The following is a 21,961-nucleotide window of genomic DNA, read 5'->3' on the forward strand; positions in this document are numbered from 1 at the left end:
AAGGTTGGGTCATCACCTAGGATATGGCTTCTAACCCAAGGTTTTAATGCAAGTGTAAGAATATAGACATCACAGATGCAGAAACAGGCTTGTGGGGTAGATATTAAACAGTGGATTTGGCCTGTAACTACTCAGTTCCCTTATGTTGCAGTTTCTGGATGCCTGGGTTGGGGTTTTGGTTTCATTTGTTTTTTAATGTGCCTTAAAACCTTCAAGCCAGACTGATCCTGGTTCTCTGAAGTGAACAACCAAATTCATATCAGCTTTCAGCAGGAGCAGAGGCAGTTGTTAATTTTAGCATGAAATTCAAGCACTCTGTGTAAGTATTAAATGACTCAAACAGGCTGACAACACAGATTAGTAACTTACAAAAGGAGTAATGTTCTAACACCACAGTGGCTCCTGCAGAGCAGGGTGGAGGGTTGTACTCCCAGTGTCCTGGGGCTTGCTGCTGTTGAAGGATGTGGCACAGCCTCACCTGTCTGCTTGTGACTCACCTGCTCAGACCTGTCCCCATGGCAGGGGATTGATGCTGTGCTCTCAGGCAGCAGCAGAGAGCTCAGCTCCTTCTCTGAGCAACAAGGTCCAGGAGATGAGACCCCACAGGTCCCTAAGAACACTCCTGCCATTGGGGAGAATAAACATATATTCTTTTAGGAGAATTTTCTAGAAGATGAGCTTCCCACCAGACTCTAAATCAGAGCAAGAACCTTTCCCCTTAGAGCACTGTGACCCCTGAGTTTCTCAACATCAGGGTTTTGTAACGCAGCTCTGAAGGAAGGCATGGCAGGGGCTGACCCTCAGCCTGGTGCTCCAGGAGGCTGCTCTGCCTCTGGAGAGCCCAGCAGCAGCTTCAAACCCCTGACCTTGAAATTTGACATGTTTCAAAAGAGTTAGGATATGGGTCCAATTGGATGATTATATTAATACAGATTTTTTGGGTCAGGCCCCCAAGCTGCTCTATACAGCTACTCCAGGGGCTTGTGCAACAGAGATAACAGGCTTTTTGCTTGCTTCTTAATTCATTTTTGGTGACATTGTTTGGGAATCAGTTATTTATGCCATTGTTTGCTGAAATATTGATATTTACACAAGGAAGATTATGTTACCAGCACAGCGGCTGGTTTTGGTCTGTACACAAGATTAGGAATAAATCTGCCTCTGGATAGCTCTACCATAAATGGGTATTTTGAGTTCACTACAATGGGTTTTGGCACATCCTTCATTGCTGAAAAAGGATATTGGAGTTGAATGATTCTATGTGATGTGGCACAGAAGATCCTGTGCATCCTTTGCCCTTTATAAATACAGTGTTCACCTCAGTGTAGTTACTCCATGTCTCAAAACAATGTCTGAGGATTTGTCATGTGACCTTTGGATGCCTCAGATGCTGCTTGGAGACAACCTGGCTAAAAATCAGCTTTTTCAAGCTCATTGTCAATCTCTAGTTCTGTGCCTTTTATACCTTGGGATTTTTTTTTTTTTTTTTTGCAACTGGAATTTCTCTCATTTCACATCTTGACTGTGAATGTTTCTGCTTGTCCCTTTTAGTCTCCTTTTTAGTTTCTCCTGTTTTTATTTTCATCTGATGCCTTTTTCATCCCTACTTTTACCACTGCATTCTATTTCCTCTAAATATCTCCATCTTTGCTTTGATTTTTCACCTTTAGGTGATGTTACCAGTGCAGGCCACTACTATATTACAATTAGAATAGTTTTTAATAGTTCTAAAAACAACAATAGTTTTTCTAGTATGTAGTAGTGTCTTGCTGCTGGCTCCCAGCTGCCCAGCCCAGCCAGCTGGGGTATTTAAATGCAGCTCTCTTGGCACTGGGCTGAATATACCAGTGACATAATCTGCTGCTTCAAAATTTGTGTGCACAGATGTTTCTTCCTTTCCATAATACATGGAATGCTGTATGGGAGATTATTTGATATGAAAAAATAAACCTTGTGATGGAAGGTACTAAAAAAATATGGGTTGACAATGAACAGCTGGTTAGTAAAATCTCTACTTATTTGAAAACTTTATGAACTATATCTGATTTAAATCAAATTTACACTATGAAAAACTTTCTTTTCTAGGCTATGCTGGCCAAAATTTTGCTTGCTTAGACAGGATTTTTCCAGGTAGGATATACTGATGACTCTGTGCACTGAATTGTAGGAATTGAGAGAGTACAACTAGAAATGTTTGGTGAGTAGAGATTAGAAAACTGAAGCCCCAGAGCTGTGCTGATAAAGAACCTGGCACTCTAAAGTGGTGATATTTTAAGAGCCAGTGTCAAACTGTCTAAATTGAAATAGACTTATCAGACAACTGTCAGTGTGTGGGACAGGCTTCCTTTGGAGAAATTCCTTCCAGTGAATCTGTGCTAATTCTGAGCAATGCTAAGTGCTTAAGGAGGATCCCAGCTCCCTTTGCACTGTGTCTGTCTGAAAATAAAGGGACTAAAACCAAAATGCATTTCTGTCCTTTGCAGGTACACATCAACTAGAGCCTTCCTAGCCACGTTAAATGAAATGAATGACTATGCTGGACAGCATGAGGTCATCTCAGAGAACATGACCTCTCTGATCACTGCAGAGTTAACACGCTACGTGCAGGAGCTGAAACAGGAGAGGAAATCGGTAACCCATCCTTTTTTATTCATTATTCACAAGGAATTGCTATTTAAGACAGCTAATTAGTGGTAGTGGAGTTCAATGTTAAGTGAGATTTATTTGTAGTTAATAAACATGAGCTGTGCTAGTGAACCAAGCATTAAAGAATTGGGTTATGTGCCCTGGCCACGTTGCTGAACCATTTGAATCAAATGTTATAAAATCAGACAGGAATGCCTGCAGGAGAATCCCTCCTAAATAAGGTCAGAGACCCATCTGTGCTTAAGGCTCTGCTAGCCAAAAGCTTGCTTGGGGAAGAGTCCAGCAGCACTGTGGAAAGCCTGAAAAAAACAGAGGAACTGCAGTGCTGAGACTGATTGAGAGAATTATTTGGATTTTGATTCACATTTTTTGTGCTTCTCAGCCAGATCTGGTCAAGGGGACTCTTTCAAAATTATTTTAATGAGAAATAGGGGGTTTGTCTTGTTTGGTGAAGGGAGGGAATGCAGGTTTCAAGCTGCTGTCCTTCAAGACTGGTGGAATTAATAGCTTTATGTTAGTGCTCTATTGCAGCTGGTACTTTAGGGACCTCTGTGCCTGCTACACTGAATGTTCAAAGCTGATTAATTTGCACATCACCAGCTCTGTAAAATGGATAGTTGAGTTGTGATTTCCTTCCTTGCCTTGAACCCTTTTATCTCCTGGATGTGTGAGCATAGAAGAAGGGTTCTAAGCCCTACAAATACTCACAGAACAGGTATAAAATGACTAAGCAAAGTGCAAAGGGAGCATCAGGCATTATATTTCATTTCCAAGCTGTTGGTCTATTTTGGAAAGTGCAAAAATACTCCTGCAGAACTTATACACTTATAAATAGTCCCACTAAACACTAAGCATGTGTTGAGGTGCTGTGTGGGAGCAGAGCCCTGGAAATCACCACCTTTTTCTAAGTATAGCATTAGAATGATAATTCTGTCAACAGAGGAAAAGAATATGTAGACATACCTTTAATCTGCAGAATGGTGTGTAATCTTTCAGGGAGAGCATGGAAAGTTCTTTTACATATAGCTGTGATGAGAATGTTTTCTCAGCCCCTCTGTGACCTTGTATCCACCATGGATCTGTACAAAAAGAAGGAAAAAAGTGGAAAAAAAAGCAGCATTCTAGTGTGGCATTTTTCTGTCAACTCTTATGTTTTTATGTTTTCTCAATTACATGGGCATATGAGTTGATTGGAATATCTAGATGTTCTAAGTACCATGGAAGAAGCCTTGCAATATTTCTTGTAAAGAATTTGAGCAGTAACTATTGGCTTTTTGTTTTGTTTGTAAACTTTTCTAGTAAGTATGGCTCTTATAAGTAAGGGGTGAATGACAGGAAAATTAGTTTAATATTGGCCTAGTGATAAGAACTAGGCCAATATTACGGGAACAGCAAAAAGCAAGTGAGTGTATTTACCTTCTATTGCTGATAATTACTGGCCTTTAACAGAAAACAGTTGTCAGTCACAGTTGTTTTGTTCTTGCAACATAAATCAAGCTTATAGGAATTAGGAATCCTTGTCTGGTTCCTGTAGATTTCTCATTCATGAGAAAACAGTGTTGAAAAGGAAACTGTTCCCACCCTCAGGCACTTTTCATACACAGCCTCTCACTTCATCCTGTAACAGCATTGATCCTGCTGAGATCTGCAGGAGGAGAGGGTGGATATTGTGTAAATATTACAGAGAGCTGCAGCTTAGGCAAAACCTTTTATGATATCAATTAATGAATGACTTGGTATTTCCAGAAATTTTGTTGGCAGAGTTCTCGAGCTCGCTGTTTGTTCTGCCATCAGCTGCTGTGCTCCAGGTCCAAAGAATCATTTGGATGAGCCACTCCTGGGGCTGGGTCCATGTGTAGGAGTTGGGACACCCACATTCTTCTCCACTGAGTCTTGAATTAAATCATTCAGGTGTCCAAATACCTGTAAAATGGTAAAATTTCCAGTGATTTCAGCATGGCTGTGGTAGATGAGCACCTTTTGCTCTTTTGGTTTTACTTTCCCACCTGGAAGATGGAAATGATACACAGAGGTATCATAACTATAAATGTGTGAAAGATGAACTCAAGTCCAGCAGAAAGTGGTCAGCCAAATCAGAATGGGGTTGGAAGGGACCTTAGAGCTCACCTCATTCTCCCCCTGCCATGGGCAGGGATAACTTGACCAGCCTGCACCAAACTCTGGCCAACCTGGCCTTGAACCCTTCCAGGGATGGGGCAGCCCCAGCTTCTCTGGGGCTTCAGCACCCTCACAGGGAAGAACTTTTTCAAACTTTTAGAGATATTTGAAAAAGTATCTCTAAATGCAGCTTCTGTTTCCTAAGGATGCCCCTTTGATGCACAGGAGTGTTTGCTGGAGCTGCAGGCAGTGAGTGTGGCTGATGATCTTTGAACACGTGGGGGTCTGGTTCCTGCCTGCCCTGCTCTGTTTTCATGCTCATTTAGCTCTATTGATCAGGTGGAATTACACCAGCAGATGACTGGGGTCACACAGTGATAAATCACTCCTTGGGGTTTCCTTGACAAGTGCAAGCCCCTGGCCTGGAAGTGGTGCAGAACTGATACTGTATCATGCCTTACATTGGTTTTATGCTGGGTAAAATTCATTTGGCATGCAAATTGAACTTATGTTGGGTTTGTTTGGCTCTCTGAAAGGTGTGTTTGATGGCTGCCTATGTCATGTTTTTTCCTATAAAAGATGGTTGCTAGTGGTGCAAATAAGGAAAGAAGCAACTAATCAAAACCAGACAGGACAAGTGTGCATGTTGGACAAGTGGAATGGTGTGCAAGGTCAGTGCTTTGGTGCTGTTGTTCAAAAGAGAGATACCTCCTTTTTTCTCTGATCTGATTTAGAGCTTGGGTGAGTTCTGGGTTAACTTTACATTTTTTCAGATCCTGTGCTTTGTTTCATCTTGTGTGATTCTTAAATATCTTTATGAACAAAGGTAAATCAATTACTTGATGATATTACACAGTCTTCTTCCATAAAATTACTCTCAATGTTGTCTCTCTACCAAATGAGTTGTTTTGCCCTCACAGTCACTGAAGTCAGGTACACACCCTGCCTGCTTTTCACAGAGTGAGAGGGAGAACTCCTTGTGCTGTTTCAGTTCTTCCCAGCTGCCCAGTGAAGTGAAACTCTTTATAGAGCAGTTCCTCACTTGAACTTCTTCTTGTACTCTCTTGATCTTACTGTGTCCATGCTCTCTCAGGAGAAATTCTCAACCTCAGGGTCTTTGTTAGCTGGCTAAAAGCTCAAATTTCAGTTCTGTGTTGTGTGAAGGGCATGTCCCATCCACATTCCTCTTGAGGTTATTGAGGTTAGATGCCTGTGACTGAATTGCCGTTGGAAGATGTCATCAAGTCACACAAATGGGGTGGGAATCACCTCTGAGTGGTTCAGGGAAAGAACTTTCTTCTGCAATCATGCTTCATGTCACCCCAATGTCACCAAAGCCTGACTTTGGGGTGGCTCTCAAAGGTGTCAAGTTTGACCTGGATGATCTTGAAGATCTCGTCCAACCTTGTGATTCTGTGACCTTCAGTATTACAAAATTGGCTCTTAATCTTGTCCATCTTTGACTAAAGAAAAGGAGGTGATCCTGTCATGTCACGATGAGTGTTTGGACTTTACTTCACAAGCACTGACATGTAATACACTTCTGGGTTGGAAATGTGTAAGATTTAGTGCAATACAACAGAAATGTACTGTGCCAACCATTGAGATTTTCTGTTTGTTGGCTTATTTTTTTCCCTTAGCACTTCACAGGACCTAGTTGATTTATACATCCAACTATGGCTGAGGAATCCATCCAATTCTGTAATTTGGATAGAAATTCAAGAATTATTTCCTGGGGCCATTCTGATTTAGATCTCTGGTCACAAACTAGGTCTGACTCACGGCCTCCTCTGGCAGCAGCTGCTCTGGGTAGCCACTGCTCATGGCAGCTTTGCTAAAAATGTATTTGGGAGTCATGAACTATCCCTCTGATTACTGCTGCTGCTCTCACCTCTGCCTCCACCTCCCCTTGGGGCTGGTCTGGCTCCATACAATCAAGCATGAAAGTCAGGTAGAAGCCAAGGGCTTTGCTGCAGACTGAACTGGTGCAGCACTGGGATTCTGTGGTTGGGAGAGAATTTACCTGATGTCAATACATTCCATTTTGTGTGGGAATGAATGAATCCTTATGGGTACCATGGGGGCCAAACAGGTCTGGTTCTTTATGGTGGACCCTCCTTGTGTGCATTCATCCAGGGGGTGCCTCTCAGAGGACTTTCTGTTTCTTGTAGGTTCTCAGGTGTTGATGAAAAGTAAATAATTGGAGGAATTCTGTCACGTTCACTCATTCTGAATAGTGCCCTGTTCTGCAAAGAGTCCTGTGGTTTTCCAGAGGATTTCTCCAGCATGAGGCAGGGTGGCAGCACACAGTCCTGTCAGGAGCACAATGGATTTTTCCATGTTGCATTTGGGATGTGCCTCAAGGTCTGTGTGTGTTTGGAGCACAGCTGTGCTTTGTGCTGCAGGGGCACAGAGAGACATTGCTGCCTTCCAGAAGTCACAAACCAATGGCCAAGTGAGGGGTGGGAAAGGGAAAAGTGACAGTGAAAGGAAGTGATTTACCAAACTTCAGATTGATGCAACTCAAACTAAGCTTTCCCCAACTCTTATTTTGTGACTAACCCACTTCCAGCTCATTGCCCTATGGATGAAGGTCTTACTTTTAATCTAAATATAAAAGTATTTATGGGAATTTGTTGTGCTTGATAAAATACACTGCACAACAGTCCTACTCTAAATATTCATCCTCTGTCTTTTGAGGTATTTCAGATGTATTTCGTTAAGTTAAATTGTACCAGTAGAGTGTTAAATGGTAATTATTAAAAAAAATTAAGAATGCAGAAAATTATTTAGGAAAGATCACAATAAATTCTGTGTTCTTATGGGGTGTTTGTTGGTTTTCACCAAATTATGGATAGTAAGTGCAATGAAGCTGTGTTGAATATTGGTGTGTTATCATGGAATTGTGCTGTGAAGGGAAAAAGTAAGTGCTTATTATGGAAGTTTCCAAAGCATTTTTGTGTGGGAAACTAATATCCCACCCAACTGAAAGGTATAATGTGACCTTTGGATTTAGCAGGATGCAAAGTTGAGACCACTGAACTTCATATCCTGCTCTTCCCAGTTTTGAACGGGTACATTGAACTATGAAATGATAGCCCAAATAAATAAATTTGCTTCTGTTTACGACATGAAGGAATCAGATTGGGAAAACAAAATCTGTTTACTAACAAATATAGTTCTTTTTTTTGTGAATTAGCCTGAATACTGCTCTGCACAGCAAGAGCCCTTTAGAGGGACAAGATGAGAGATGCCTTCCATGAACTGGAATATCTCCTGCTCAGTGCATGACTGAGAGCTGCCTGAGGCTGAGGGGGTTGAGCATTGGCCATGGATGTATTTTTCCCTTTGTGTTGTGCCTGTACAGCCACAGAGATTGGCCTGAAAAGAAAGAGCAACATCAAGCCAGATGAGTGGTGCATCTGTGGAGAATGGTGTTCATCCCAGCCTGTGGTACACGTGGGCATATTCAGCTGGCATTTTTGCTGATATTTAATATTTTATATTTCTGATGCAAGTCTTGGTACTTCAGTCTAGGTGAATGAAGGGTCTATGGAAACAGCTAAAAGTATTTCCTTGCACATTAAGGCATTAACTTGTACATCTTCAAGTTTTTGTAGTGCAAGTCTTCCACAGGAATGTCACAGACTACTTGAAATGACATCTTTTAACTGTGGATCAGTGGAAGGAGAGCTTGGTGACAATGCTGGGAATGAGAAGAGGTGGAAGCTAGAGCAGCATGTTCCTCTAATTTCATTGAAAGATATAATAGCACAAACAACTTTTCACACCACAGTTTTTAGTAGTAATGATGAATCTCTATTTGAAAAGCCCTAGGTTTGCTTTTGTGGAGCACTTGGGCACAGGTGAGCTTCTAAGGACAAGATTAATCCCTAGGGATGGGTTGGAGGAGGGTATATGATCTCCAAACAGCCTGTCACACCTGTGTGCTCAGTGGTTCCAGGGCCTGCTGGCCTTGCTGCCCTGAAGACAGATTGTCCAGCAGGACCTCTCCAGGAGCTGGCCAGAGCAGCAGAGTGCTCCTGAGGATCCCTTAGCTCTGCTGCCATGGAGCTGTACTGGAAGCTGCAGGATTGTCTCTGTGCCTGAGAAGTTCTGAATTCCAATTCCCAATACAAGGACTTTATCTGTCATATGTAGTATGAAAATGACAAGTCACCATAAATATTACTGCTATAGAGTCTCTTAGGTTTGTGCCAATCACCAGGGAATCACAGAATTTGGTTTGGTTTGGAAGGGACCTTAAAGATGATCTCATTCCAACTCCCTGCCCAGGGCACGGACACCTTCCAGTGGTCCAGGTTGCTCCAAACCCCACCCATCATTCTGCTGTCACGGCTCAGTAACAGCAGGGACAGCTACTTCAGGTGGTCACATGCAGCTGATCTGGAATTTGAAGCCTGGGAAGCTTTGGTCCATAGTGCTTATTAAATGGAATTTCTTTGGAATGCACCACTCCAGGAGCAGATACTTCCATCAAGTTAAGTTCAGCCTTGAACAGATATTTCTATAACTTGTTCCAGGCTTGACCAAGTTGATAAGTACATGTCAAGAATAATGTTCCTATGGGTATTGCAGAGAAAAATGCAGATATTGCATATTGGGTTATGTCCCAATATTAAGTAGCTGATGAATATGTGTTAAAATGGTCATGAATTTCATGTCAACATTCACAAGACTGTCTTATGCTCCTCTTACTATAACTGAGAGAGATAAGACCTCAAGAACATATTGCTATTTTTGGAAACAAAGATTTCTTTGGAGGAGACTGTTTCCTGTCTTTGCAGCCAGGAAAAGAAAAACATTTGACAAGGATTTTTGCAAATGTTGCTGAGAAAATTGAGGAAAAAATAGTGTTGTCTTATTTCCGTCCCTGGTGTGCTTTAATCACTAGCTATTATTTTAGAAATCACTTGTAACAAAACTGGAGATAAGAGTTTGAATTGGAGGATGAAGTACTGTATTTTTATTTATTATCAGTGTGAGCTGGGAGTACTTGTTACAGAAGCCAAAGGTAACTATTTTGTCAGTCTGTTTTATTATCTCACATGTAAATAGAAAAGAGAATGAAACCCCCTTTCCTTACATATATTTTCTGAGAGTTTTTGAAAAGGATGTTGTCAAACGAACCATATGCCATGCATATAAATTAACACTGTTTTTATGATTATTTCTAATACAAACATCCTATAGATGTACAAGTCTTTAGTTTAACCATGTAATCAACTCCTGTTTGTTTAAGAAAAACAAGGCTGTCTTATTACAGCCTATTTTTAAAAAGGTTTCACTGGATCAATTTAGACAGAGCCTAAGCAGCCCTGTTGTCATGCTGGGAATTTACATGTTTCAGACAATTATTTAATTTAAAATTGCCCAGGAACTCCTCAGCAAAAATACTGGAGTGTGTTGTCCTTCATTAGATGCTTTTAGCAACATCTTTTCTCCTGCTCCTCTCAAAAGGTCAGGGAAAAAAAAAAAAAAAAAGATGCATCTTATAACAAGCTGTTGTTGTCTGCTGGGTGAGCTCTGGGGCTGTGTAAACCCTCGTGCATACCAAGGAAGTTTTGCAAAAATATCCTGCTGCTCCTAATTGTGGCAGTGCTGGCAGGAACAGGCTCTGCATTGTGGGACCCTCGCTCGCTGCTCCCGGGGTTTTGATCAACACAGGTGAAATCTGAGCCCAACAAAAGTCAATGAGAGGTTTGTCTTTGATTGCACAGCAGCCAGGGTTGCTCCCCAGCTGTTCCAGACACAGGCAGCATCCTAATGAGGAGAGCACACCAATCCCTGTGGCTGCACTGGCAAAGGGAAAAGATCATTCCTTGAGCTGTGAATTTTTTGATTATAACAAAAGCTTTTAAAAAGTTGAGTTCATCCACTGTCCTCACATGAGTGACTTAATACTCTGCTAAAAGTATCTCAATTTTGGAGTTCCAGGAAGAATTTCTTCATGGAAATGGTTGGATTGGGCTGTCCAGGGAGGTGGTGGAGTCACCATCCTTGGGAGTGTTCAAGGAGAGACTGCACATGGCACTCAGTTCTGGTTGAAATGACAATGGTTGGTCATGACTTGAGCTCAGTCATGGAGATCTTTTCCAAATTGATTGTGTGGACTCTCCTGAGATCACCTAAAACCTGCATTATTGTGTTACTCCTGTGAGATGGAATGGATGGAGTTGTCCAGTCAAAATGTGGCCATTGTGGATTGTTCAGAGCACCCTGGGGCACAATGGGCTTTAACACAGGGAGAAAGGACAGTTGTGGTCATGGAGGGTTTGAGTTTGGGCAGTGCTGCTGTGTTTTAGGCCATTTAGTTGGTTTAATAGTTCAATAAAATATTGCTCAGGGAAATCTTAAATCTGGCACAGTGTTTGCCAGCTAAAGACTGTAAAGTATAGACTTCAAGGTGATCTAGGGAGGTTGACTTAATGAACACTAATAACCCCAAACTCTTCACTATACTGTGTTTCTAATGTGTTTTTAGAATTCTGTGGATATGGGTGAAAAGTCTGGAGGAAATCATGGCTTGTGAGCCACCAACACTGCTGCTAATGTCTTACTGGCACACTTGAGGCGTGATTTATTGAACATCTCACTCATATTCTGATTTTTTTAAATAGCCTGATTGGGGCCATTAGTTTGGACGTTCAGTTTGGGAGGGGGAAAAAGCAATATTGCCTGAATTACTCTAAATTCATCATTGTGTGCTGCTGAAATGCCTGTAAGTAAGAGTGGTAGTTTGCCACAGGATTTTCTAAATAATTTGTCATGTTTCCATTTGCTAAATGTTCAGGTGTAGAACAATCAATTATGTAATTTGTTCAAAGAAATTTATTTAAATTAGAACTTATATCTTGAAACCTTATCAAGGAGTAGTTGAGCTTACAGTTATTCTTGTTGGTGTTTTGGAGGGGGGAGGAGGTGAAGGTAGAGGACATTTGCTGTTTAAGAGGATTGTACAGGAAATGAGTTTGCAGAAGTTGAAGATAGTGCATGGTTTGAGGAAACTGGAGGCTTCCTGTATGACTTTAGGCAGATCACTTGACCGTAGTGCCTTGACTTTCCTAACCCATAAAACTGGGCCATGAAGAAATATAGATAGCTGGAAGGCCCCACTTAGTTGCTGTATTCACAAATGAATTTTTGGAAGGCAGAAATTACCACTGGAGGGCAAAGATTTGCAAAACCAGAAGTGCCTTAGCTTACAACAAGGATATATATGGGACAGCACAGTAAGAATTAAGGGTTATATAAGTATATTTAGAAATTGGTTTAAGTAAAAAAAAACAACAGTATTTCCCTGAACTCTTCAAGATGTGATGCACCTTTATGATGCACCTTTATTTATCGCTATTTAATAATCTTCAACAATGCCCATTTTGCATCTCAGTGTTCCATTTGTGCAGAGAGGTTTCTAAAAAAAAAAAGTAAAGTATCAAAATGCAGCAATATCTGAACTGGATACAGTCTCATACTTCTTATATGTACTTCCAGAAGCTTGTGCAGCTTGTTTTACAGAGAAGGCAAATTTAGAAGTAGCGGGGATGGCTTGTTAAAATTACATTATTCAACTACAAAGTTTTAAAAATACACATTCTGTTATCTGATGGGCTTTTGTTTCCAAGTTCATCCTTCAGCTCCTCTCTGCAATTGTTTCCTGTTAAACAAACCTGGCATGTTGTTTTCCTGAGGTTGATGGGTCATTGACAGTATTGGGTTTCCCACAGTCCAGCTGCTCCCAAGTCAGGTCCCTTCCTACCCCAGCAAAGAGGGGAGCACACAAATGGGGGCTGGTGGAAGCAGGGAAGGCAACATGAATCCATCAGAGTCATTTTACTTCCAGCTTCACTGTTAAAGCTTCTCATGCTCATTAGCAAAATGTTGAAAAATGTAGTGTTAAATTACAGTTGTTCCTTGGGACTGTTTTTGTTGCTCCTTGGGACTGTTTTCCTAAACTCTAATGACAAAAGGCTGAAAGGAGGAGCCCCTGGCAGGGAAGAGGCAGCATCTGTCACACGCGGAGTTGAAAGGACTTTGGGGATCTACAAAGGGAACTGAAATCAACTTGGAGCCTTTCCCTGCCACCCAGCAGTTTTACAGTGATGTCAGGGGTTTTTTAATGTCACAGTGTGGTGAGGCAGTGTTTGGAGAAGGTCTCTGCTGTCCCAGCAGTGCCAGGCTGTCACTGCTCCCCCTCCCATGGCCCAGTGGCCACACGTGCTCCCTTCTCAGTGGGCAGGAGCAGAGCCAGAGCTGAGCTTGGCACAGGCCTGAATGGAAAACATTTCTGCCACTGGGCCTCTCTTGTCTGCTTTTACAATTTTCATGTGGAGATAAGCACCATCCAGACACATACAGGTGTAGGATGTCCCTGTGCTCAGTTCTAGGTGAGCATCCCTCCTTAGCAGACATTGTTTGGGACTACAGGTAGCACCCAGGGCAGCCCTGGTGCTGTTCTGTTCCTGCAGCCATGTTGAACATTACTGTGATTTTTCAGGCTAAATGAGCCTATTGGATATAGCATGATAGAGAATTGCAGGTTTGGGGCTTTTTGCTGTCATGTCTGATGGAGCCAGAATGGCAGCTCTGAAATGTCCCTTGCTCCCCTGACACAGTAAAATATTAGTTTCTGTAGTGGAAGATGCAGGGAATCAAGGAGCTGCCAATTGTAAAGTGCTTGCAGGCAGATTTTTCTAACTCTGGCATTTTGTAGCTGGTTAATGATCTGAAGTGTGAGCTTTTTTTAACCCAACAAACCACAGCTATCGCATTCCTCAAGATTTATCTAAAATCTGATTGCACTTGGGTGTGAGAGCACATGAATTCTAGTGGCATTATCTGGCAATATCTGGCCTTTATTTTTCAAGTTTACTTTGTGACACCATTCCTGTATTTGAGTTCAACTAATTGTCTGTAAATAATACAAAAGAAAGGCCTCTCTCTTCCTGTTTCAGTGTGCTTCATTATTTATTTTACAGGGTGGTGTGTGGAGGGAAGTAACCTGTAGTAGCAGTCAGCTGGGTCTGCATTCACATTCCTGTCCAGAGCTGGGTCACTGGCTTACAGAATGATCTGGAATGAATTGCTGATCTTGAGGGAAAGCCAGGCATATGGAAGAACAGCTTGTCCAGAGCAGCTGGGGCTGCCCCATCCCTGGAAGTGTCCAAGGCCAGGCTGGACAGGGCTTGGAGCACCCTGGGACAGTGCAAGGTGTCCCTGCCATGGCAGGGGTTGGAACAAAATGTTCTTTGAGATCCTTTCCCATCCAAACCATTCTGTGATTCTACAGAGGGTTAAACTCCAATGCAGATTAGATTCTTTGATAAAGAACATTGTGTAAGGGCTAAGAACTGTTACTTAAACCAACTGCAATTAAGATTCTTGTTTCAAAAAGCACATCAGGAGAGGAGTTCCTTGTTTAGCTGACATCTCAGTTTAAAACTGGTGTTACACTCACTCTCTGAGCACACCCTCACCCCCAGAGTGTGGGAGAGGAGGGATTCTGGGGCGACCCATGGCACCAAAAACCTCTTGAGAGGCAGGAGCAGCTGGCTTTGACACACAGCTAGTAACTAGGAAGAAGAGGGTTTTTTGTTGAGTCTGAATGAAAATCAGGACAAACATCAGTTGTTAGAATATGCCAATCAAGTGCATCTTGGTAAATTCATGTAGAGAGAAATTTTAATTTGGAGCCAGTGTTCAGTCTGTCACCAAAGAAATACTCATCAGATAAAAGTGCTCAGATCCCATGATACGGGAAACCAATAATTATGAGATACAGTGAACAATACAAGGTAGAATTGCTAAAGGGATTAATTAGCTTTAGTCGAACTAACCACTATAATTGATGCAAATATCCATCTGCAGCCTGCTGAGACATTAGATAGTCATCACCCACCTGCTCAATTCACCAGCCTTGCAGAACCCAGCTGTCAGAATGATTTCTGGTTGGGCTTTTTCTTGAGCGTACTTGACTGTTTGTGCTTTTATTGTTCAAAATGTTTTCTTTCTCTTTTCTTTTTCTAAACAGCACTTCCACGATGGCAGAAAGGCACAACAACACATTGAAACTTGCTGGAAACAACTTGAAGCAGTAAGTGGAAAATTCCTCAGATGTGACATTCAAGTCATTTATATATTGTTTTCAAAGAGATGGTTACCAATGTTTTATTTGGAAAGAGAAAGGTATATGGATAAAAATTGTAGAAATGGGATTTTTAAAACCCTGCTGTCTTAAATACACTCACAGTCCTGAAAAAAGTCTGTTTTAACAGAACATTTGCCTTCTGTGGGCTCTTTGTCTATCACGAGCAGCATTTCATTTGATATGACTTGAAAAGTGTGCTAAGCATTGCTGAAACTGCAGAGTCCCTAAAGGTCCTGTTCAGATATTCCACTGCCAGTTGAACAGCTTCATAATGTGTCAATAAATTGAACAGGAACCTCTCCTGAGCCAGATGCTGCTTCCCAAAAGTAAATATCCATTGGAATTGTCATTCATGTGATGAATGAACAGTAAGGCTGCAAGTACAGGAGAGAATAGAAAAGGGGTTATCAATAATCAAAAGTCCTACTTGCAAATTTATAAATCTTACTAACTCCCTCAATCGTTTACAAAAATGAAGGGGTTAAGTGTTGGAAGAGAATGATTCCATCTACAAGAGTGGAAGTGATGCTAAAAGGGAAAATACTGAAATAATAGCAGCCTGGATAATGGAACCAAAAATGTGCCTCTGGTAACTCCATTTTTTGAAATTCGTTAATATGGAAATGTATTCCAGTGTAAACAAGAGAGCCCTAAAATCCTTCAGTTGTTACAACAGATTGTTTTAGTGCCAGGCTGAATTTTAGGCAGATTTTGGTGTCTTTTGCTTCCCATAACGAAGGTTTCTGGTTTTTGTTGTCAGAGTAAAAGGCGGTTTGAACGTGATTGCAAAGAAGCTGACCGAGCACAGCAGTATTTTGAGAAAATGGATGCTGACATCAATGTGACAAAAGCAGATGTTGAAAAGGTGAGCTGGAGGGTGGAGACTGTTTGTAAACATGGATGTGATAGGTTTATTTCCTCAATCCTCCTGCTAGGATAAACCCTTTGAGGCTTAATGCCTTACTTGAGTCAGTCTGCTGGTTAATTAAAACCTGGGAGATCTCTGCAGACACCTTTGTTGATATAAAAACTAAACAGCTACAGTCAGGTTTTTTTAGTGGGTGGTATCTCAGTTTAACAGAGCTGATATGACTCTAAAGGAGTTTATGCAAGCTCAGTTTTGACTAACACCCCAGGTTCTGTGTCAGCCAGGCTTCTGAGGGCTCCCCGAGGGCTGCTTGCAGTTTCCACACATTTTCATTCCCTCTGTGATCCAGGTAGAACCAAACTTCCTCCCCTTGCAGCAGCACTTCAAAGATTTCCCAATGTCATTGGATGCAATGAGGTATTACCAAAATTGTTTTTCATAGTTGTATATTTAGACAGGAGAGCTTTCCATGTGATACAGGATCCTGGAATCCATGCTTGTCACAGATGGCACGAGGCTTTTATTTTCCTTTCTCAGTTGCTGGCTGGTTGCAGAATAATTTGTGGCTTTTTTACAATGATCCTCACTCAGTGAAGCTTTTGAACTAATGCTTAATTTTAAACATCCAGTCCTGTTTCAGCACATCTGTCTGGAAATAGTTTCTCTCTTTATTTTGATTTGAAATTGGATGTGTGGAAGGATGCTTAAAGTTTAAATTTTACTGGTCCAAGTCCAATACCTCTAACTTAAGGAAGCAATGAAGAGGAAGAAAATGTTTTAAATAGCTTCTGTTTTTGGAGTTGCGCATTTGCTCAGAAGATGCACTAATGTGCATCAGAAACTCCACATTACAATGTGTAAGGACAGTTTTGTCCTCCTTGAGTTTGAGTAAGGCAGGCACAAAATAGCCAGAACACTTGAAAATGTTTATTTCTTGAAGGAAAAAAATAAAAAGAAAAGGCAACCAAAAGAGAAAGGAAAAAGTAAAAGCTGAAGCTTAAAATATGCCAAATGTTTTGTTGCAGGGACAGGAAAGGAAAGTGAATTATAGGTAAGAAATCTTTCTAGTCTGAGGTCTCCTTGTAAAATGTAGGTTTTGCTTCTCAAGAAGTCTGCTTCATTCTATTCTAAGTTACTTCAGTCCTGTGAAGATATGAAATATAAATTTCCCTTTCCATCTGTGGCATCTCGTGTTTCTGGTGTGCTGAGCATCAGGACCTTGTGTGGCACAAAGGATCAAAGATGATCTTGGAAATGAGGACAGTAAATCATAAACAAGCTCAGAAAATTTCCCCCAAGTGCTGTTGCATATCAAAGGACAAAATACCTCTGTGGTCTTGTAATTTGCTTGGCTCTTAGTTGCAAATTCACCATGTAGATTTGATCCTTTGTTGCTTTCTGGATTTGCCAGGGCACTTGACAGATGAATGCATGTACAGATTGTTAAAGATGTAGCACCACATGTGGGTTTTTCTAACAGAGAGGGATCATCTCTGCTTTATCTGTATAAAGTGATTTTAGAATACTTCTTTCATAGATAAAATTAGGGCTTGCCCTAGATTTTTTTCCAAAGCTGAGGTCATGTCAAAGGGATACAAAGACATGACTTACTGTTTGAAATAGGGGACTGAAACTCCTTATTTCTACCTTCCTTTCCAAGGCTGCCCTTTTCTGGTCAGAGTAAAAGGTGGCATATTGGTGATGTATCAATCTAAGACTGTTAGGTAAATTCTGGGAGGCAGTTTCCTACCCTGGTGCTCTTCCTCTGTCAAGTGAAGCAGAGAGGCTTCCCTTTTAAATTCCTCCAGCTTTTTATTGTGTGAATTTGTAAATTATTTATTGCAAAATGAGGCTCAGTGGTATCTTAAAAGAAAAAGCTGTTAGTTATGCATGTTGGCAGCTCTCAGGAGAAAGCATTACTCCACTTTCCAGGCAGTCAACAGAGTAGATGGGAGAAGGAAAAGGTTATCAAAATGAGTGGAATGTGAAATAATATTACTGAACAGAGAGAACAGTGTTTTCCAAGTGCATGTGTTAAACTGGGTTCATCCATGTCAGGCTGTGAATAATGCCCTTTCTTTGCTCCCCTCTGCCCGTGTGACTGGGAGGCTCTTGCATAACTCCCAGTGCAGAATGGGATATTGTTCCACCAGCCCTGCTGCTCTCCCTGACTCTCTCCAGGAGGATGCAGGAGCTGCTCAGCTCCAAATGAAGCAACAGGATGACTTCAACCTCCTCCTGCTGCAGCACTTCTGATTTCTCTTGCTCCTTATGGCTTGGCTGCTGCACTCCTGCCCCCCAAAGCTCTCAGAAATCCACCTGGCCAGGAGAATGGGCAGTCTGGCTGTGTCAGAGCTCTTCTCTTTGGCAGAACAAGGTGCTCCTCAGGCACTGGGGCTGGTTGCTCTCATTTCTTTGGCTTGAGATTGACACTTTGGCTGCTTCAGCTTGTACCTGCCAATGTGAGCAGACACAGGAGCTATTTTTTGCATCACACACGATAGAGTGGATGGCATTAATGAAATTAAAATTCTACAGTGATCACAATGACACATACAGTCAGAGGAGAATACAGCTGCAATTTCCTAATGCTAAGCTGTGTGAGGTTCTGAAATGCTCACATCTTTTCATCTTTCAAGCCTTTGTAGCCTTTGACAACTGCAGCAGGAAATTCTGTGCCAGAGCTGCCATCTACCAGCACTTATCCCTTGCCCAAAGTACTACAATTTGGAAGCATTAAGTAACCAGACAAGTGGCAGAGAAGCAGAATAAGAGTCACTTTCCTCCTTATTTCTCCAGCACTGTTGGCAAAGGGCCTAAAGGCAGGGCTGGATGTGTAGCCTGGGCATCATGTACCAAGATCCATATTCCTTCTGTAGGACCAGGTATGTGGAGGGCACATCCCTTCTCTGCCCCTTCTGTCAGCAAGGGCTCCATCCCCTTGCCAGGCAGCAGCCTGGTAGCTGATCCTGGAGGGAGGAGTGTTTGGCTTTGTTTCCTCTCACTCCTTTTTTGGCAGTAGGAACATGGAGCAGAAGCTGTGCTCAGTCTCTGCCATGATCAGTGTGCAGGGATAGAGGGAGAGTGGAGCAGGGCACCTGAGCTCCCTTCCCTCTAAACCACCAGCAGCCAAAGCTTGCAGAGATGTTTGTGTCTACACAAAATGCAGTGCAGCAAAGTCAGGGCAGGAAACTCACAGTCTGTGAAAATATCCTTATAAACTAAATAAATGCTGCAACATGCTGATGCTGCTTCCAGGAAGCCTTGTAGGTATCACTGAAAGCTTTATTTCATTTGGATCACAGTGGCTTGTGTGCTTTAAAGCACTTCTCTTTCAAAAACCACAGAGGAGCTGCTTCAGTTTTTTGACCATTTGGGGAAATGGTCTCTGTCGCCAGCACGGAGCCACTGTACATATAAGGCAGAGCTCTATTGTTTCTGCCTTCCCTTCAGAGCTGCAATCACTAAAAAGCTGACATCTTTATGGGATAATGTGGTACCCAGTGGTGCCTTTGCAGACTTCTTGTAATAAAATTAAAAAATCAACCGGTTTTTCTTAGGGTTTCTTTTCCAGGTAGGCATTTCAGAGTCTGATTTTAAAGAGGAAGTGGCTGAGGGCAGCCATGGGAAGGGTTTGCCTCTTGAATTGCTCAGCAGTTGTGGTGAGGAGAGTGGTTTGAAGAGTACTTGGTGTCAGGCAGGATCTGTCCCTTGGCTGAAGATAAACACGGTCAAATGTTGACCTTAGGCAATAATCTGAGATACTTAGGAATTTTTGGTGTATTTGCCTTTGGTTTTGAAGTGGAGAAACTGAGGGAAATGGGGCTGATCTCCAGTTTACTGAAATCTCTCAGAGCTTTCCCCTATACTCTGAAACTTTAAGATTATGTCTTCAATATCCAAGATGTTTTGGAGGCCCAGAATAGCTTCAGATTTGCATAAAGCCTTAAAGTAGAATATCACCATGATAGTAATTTTCTAGTATTTAAATATAACTGCGAGGAGATACTGAAGTTTCATGTTTGAGGTTTCATTTTCTCTTTTCTCTGCCACATTACCTGGGTGCTGAATTTCTGCACAAAGCACAGAGTGCCCCCCTCCTTATCACAGGAGACACACTCAGGATGCCTTGGGGTAGCTGAACCATGAGCAAAGTCTGGCAGAATGTAGGTGTAGAAATCCTGCTAAGTGGGAACTGGAATTAGCTGATCTTCCTGGTGCTCAGCTGTGCTCTCAGGTGGGAACTGCATCTCCAGCCTCTGCACTGCCATGCTGTGGGACACAAACCCCTGCACTGGGAGCTTACACATCCTTACAGTGAGGGCTGTAAGAAGCTATTTTGGGCTCTGGAGACATCTCAGGTGGGTGTTTCTGCAGTCAGGTCACAGGGAAGGCAGATGCAGTCACTAACCCTGAGGTTTGGTCAGCAAAGTCTATCAGCAGTGAACTTATCCACAACCTGGCTCAGGGTGATCTGCCTTCTGCAGACTGTAACTATTTCACAGGCCGAATTTTCCAGGAGATGCAAACTCATCTGCTCTGTGATGGTGGGACTTGGATCTCTTCCCTCCCCTGTCCCCATCAAGGCACCCACTGGCACCATGAGTGTACCAGCACTGTAGGAAATGCAGAGCCATGCCAAGGAGGTTTTGCAAGGTGGAGAGGACTGACAGTGCTTGTGTTATTAATCCTGCACTGAGTGGTCCCAGAGGCTTTGCTTTTCCCTTTCTCTGCTGTGAATTTGTAGAGATACAGCAGCAGCATCAAGGTGAAACATGCAGGGGAGGTGTGCCAGGCCCAGTCCTGAGCATGGTGCAGGAGGGCCTGGCTTGTGGAATTGTTGGAGAGACTGACACTGCAGAAGATTTTCCCTGTGTTGTGATTTTTTGGATATTGAGTAGGCAGCTGCTTCTTTTTTGCTCCACAAATGCAACTGGCTAAATTTCTGTATCTTTGCTTGTGATGTGTGTCAGATTTCTCATCAATTGAAATGATGGTTTATGTGATTTAATGTTATTTCTCTGGGTTATGCAGACCCCAGTCTCCTTCCTGAACTGCTTCCTTCCTAAAGGATGATGCAGTGTGTGAACTCAGGGAGTCCCCCAGGAGAGCAATTTGCATTTCTGGAAGAGTAAGCCTTGTTTACAACCTGCCATCCCAGCCTCTCCATGCAGAGCAGCTGTTTCCCTTTTGGAATCATGACTAATTTAAGAGGGTCGATTTCTACTCAATAGAGAGTTAATGACTCCAGCAGGAGTGTCTGGGGAACTCCATAAATCTCCATATGTACCCTATACATACCCTGTGCTTGGTGATAAGAGATCAAAGAGCAGATCATGAGCACTTTCAGTGCAAGGCAAAGAAATCCAACTGAACTTAAATTTCCTTTTAGCAGTGCTCCCCTGCAGCAATGCTCTACGTGGCAATTTGACTGAGTTTTGTAACAATACATCTCTTTTGGGAGGTGATTGCTGAAGAGAGGGAAAAGGAGTGTGAAGGGGAGGCTTGAGAATATCTTCTGAATTAAACAATTGCAGTTTGAATCACCAGTGCAATAGAACTGGTGTTCTAAGCTAATGCAAAGCAATCATTTCATGCTGTACAGTTGGAAAGCTTCTTTATAGTCATTCTTTTTCTGTCAAAACATTGGAATAAATCTTTTCACCTGCATGAGAAGGCCTCAGAATTTAGCTGATTTGGTTTGCAAGCTGTTCAGTTCCAGTGAATCATGGAATACCAGGTTGGAAGGGAATTGAAGGATTGTCTGGCCCACTGTTCCTTGGCAAAAGCACAGTCTAGACAAGATGGCCCCAAACCCTTTTCAGCTGAATTGTGCCCCAATGATGTTGGGGCATTCCACCATTTCCCTGGGGAGATGATTCCAATGGCTCATTGTTCTCACTGTGAAAAATTGTCCCCTGGTGTCCATTTGAGATCTCCTCAGGGGTAACTTGTTCCCATTGCCCCTTGTCCTTTCCCTGTGACTCCCTGTACAGTCTCCACCCCCTGTAGTCACCCTTCAAACCCTGGCACACGGTGACCAGGTACCCTAAACCTTCATTCTCAGGCTGACCTAACCCAGGTCTCTCAGCCTTTCCTCACATGACAGCTTCCCTGTGCTGGATCATCTCTGTGGCTTTTCTGGACCTTCTCCAGTCTGT

General features: G+C 42.3%; 1 protein-coding gene across 15 annotated transcripts in view; it reads left to right on the forward strand.

Annotated features, from left to right (window-relative positions):
* Window positions 1-21,961, forward strand: part of FNBP1 (formin binding protein 1) — a 93,116-nt gene that overhangs the window by 34,274 nt on the left and 36,881 nt on the right. For all 15 annotated transcript variants that reach the window (XM_030232848.2, XM_050980943.1, XM_018917713.3 and 12 more), the window contains exons 4-6: window positions 2,484-2,631; window positions 14,816-14,878; window positions 15,693-15,797. In XM_030232848.2, the coding sequence (XP_030088708.1) occupies window positions 2,484-2,631; window positions 14,816-14,878; window positions 15,693-15,797 (316 nt within the window). The remainder of the gene's footprint in view (window positions 1-2,483; window positions 2,632-14,815; window positions 14,879-15,692; window positions 15,798-21,961) is intronic.

Source organism: Serinus canaria, chromosome 17 (assembly GCF_022539315.1).
Source record: "Serinus canaria isolate serCan28SL12 chromosome 17, serCan2020, whole genome shotgun sequence".
Classification (NCBI taxonomy): domain Eukaryota; kingdom Metazoa; phylum Chordata; class Aves; order Passeriformes; family Fringillidae; genus Serinus; species Serinus canaria.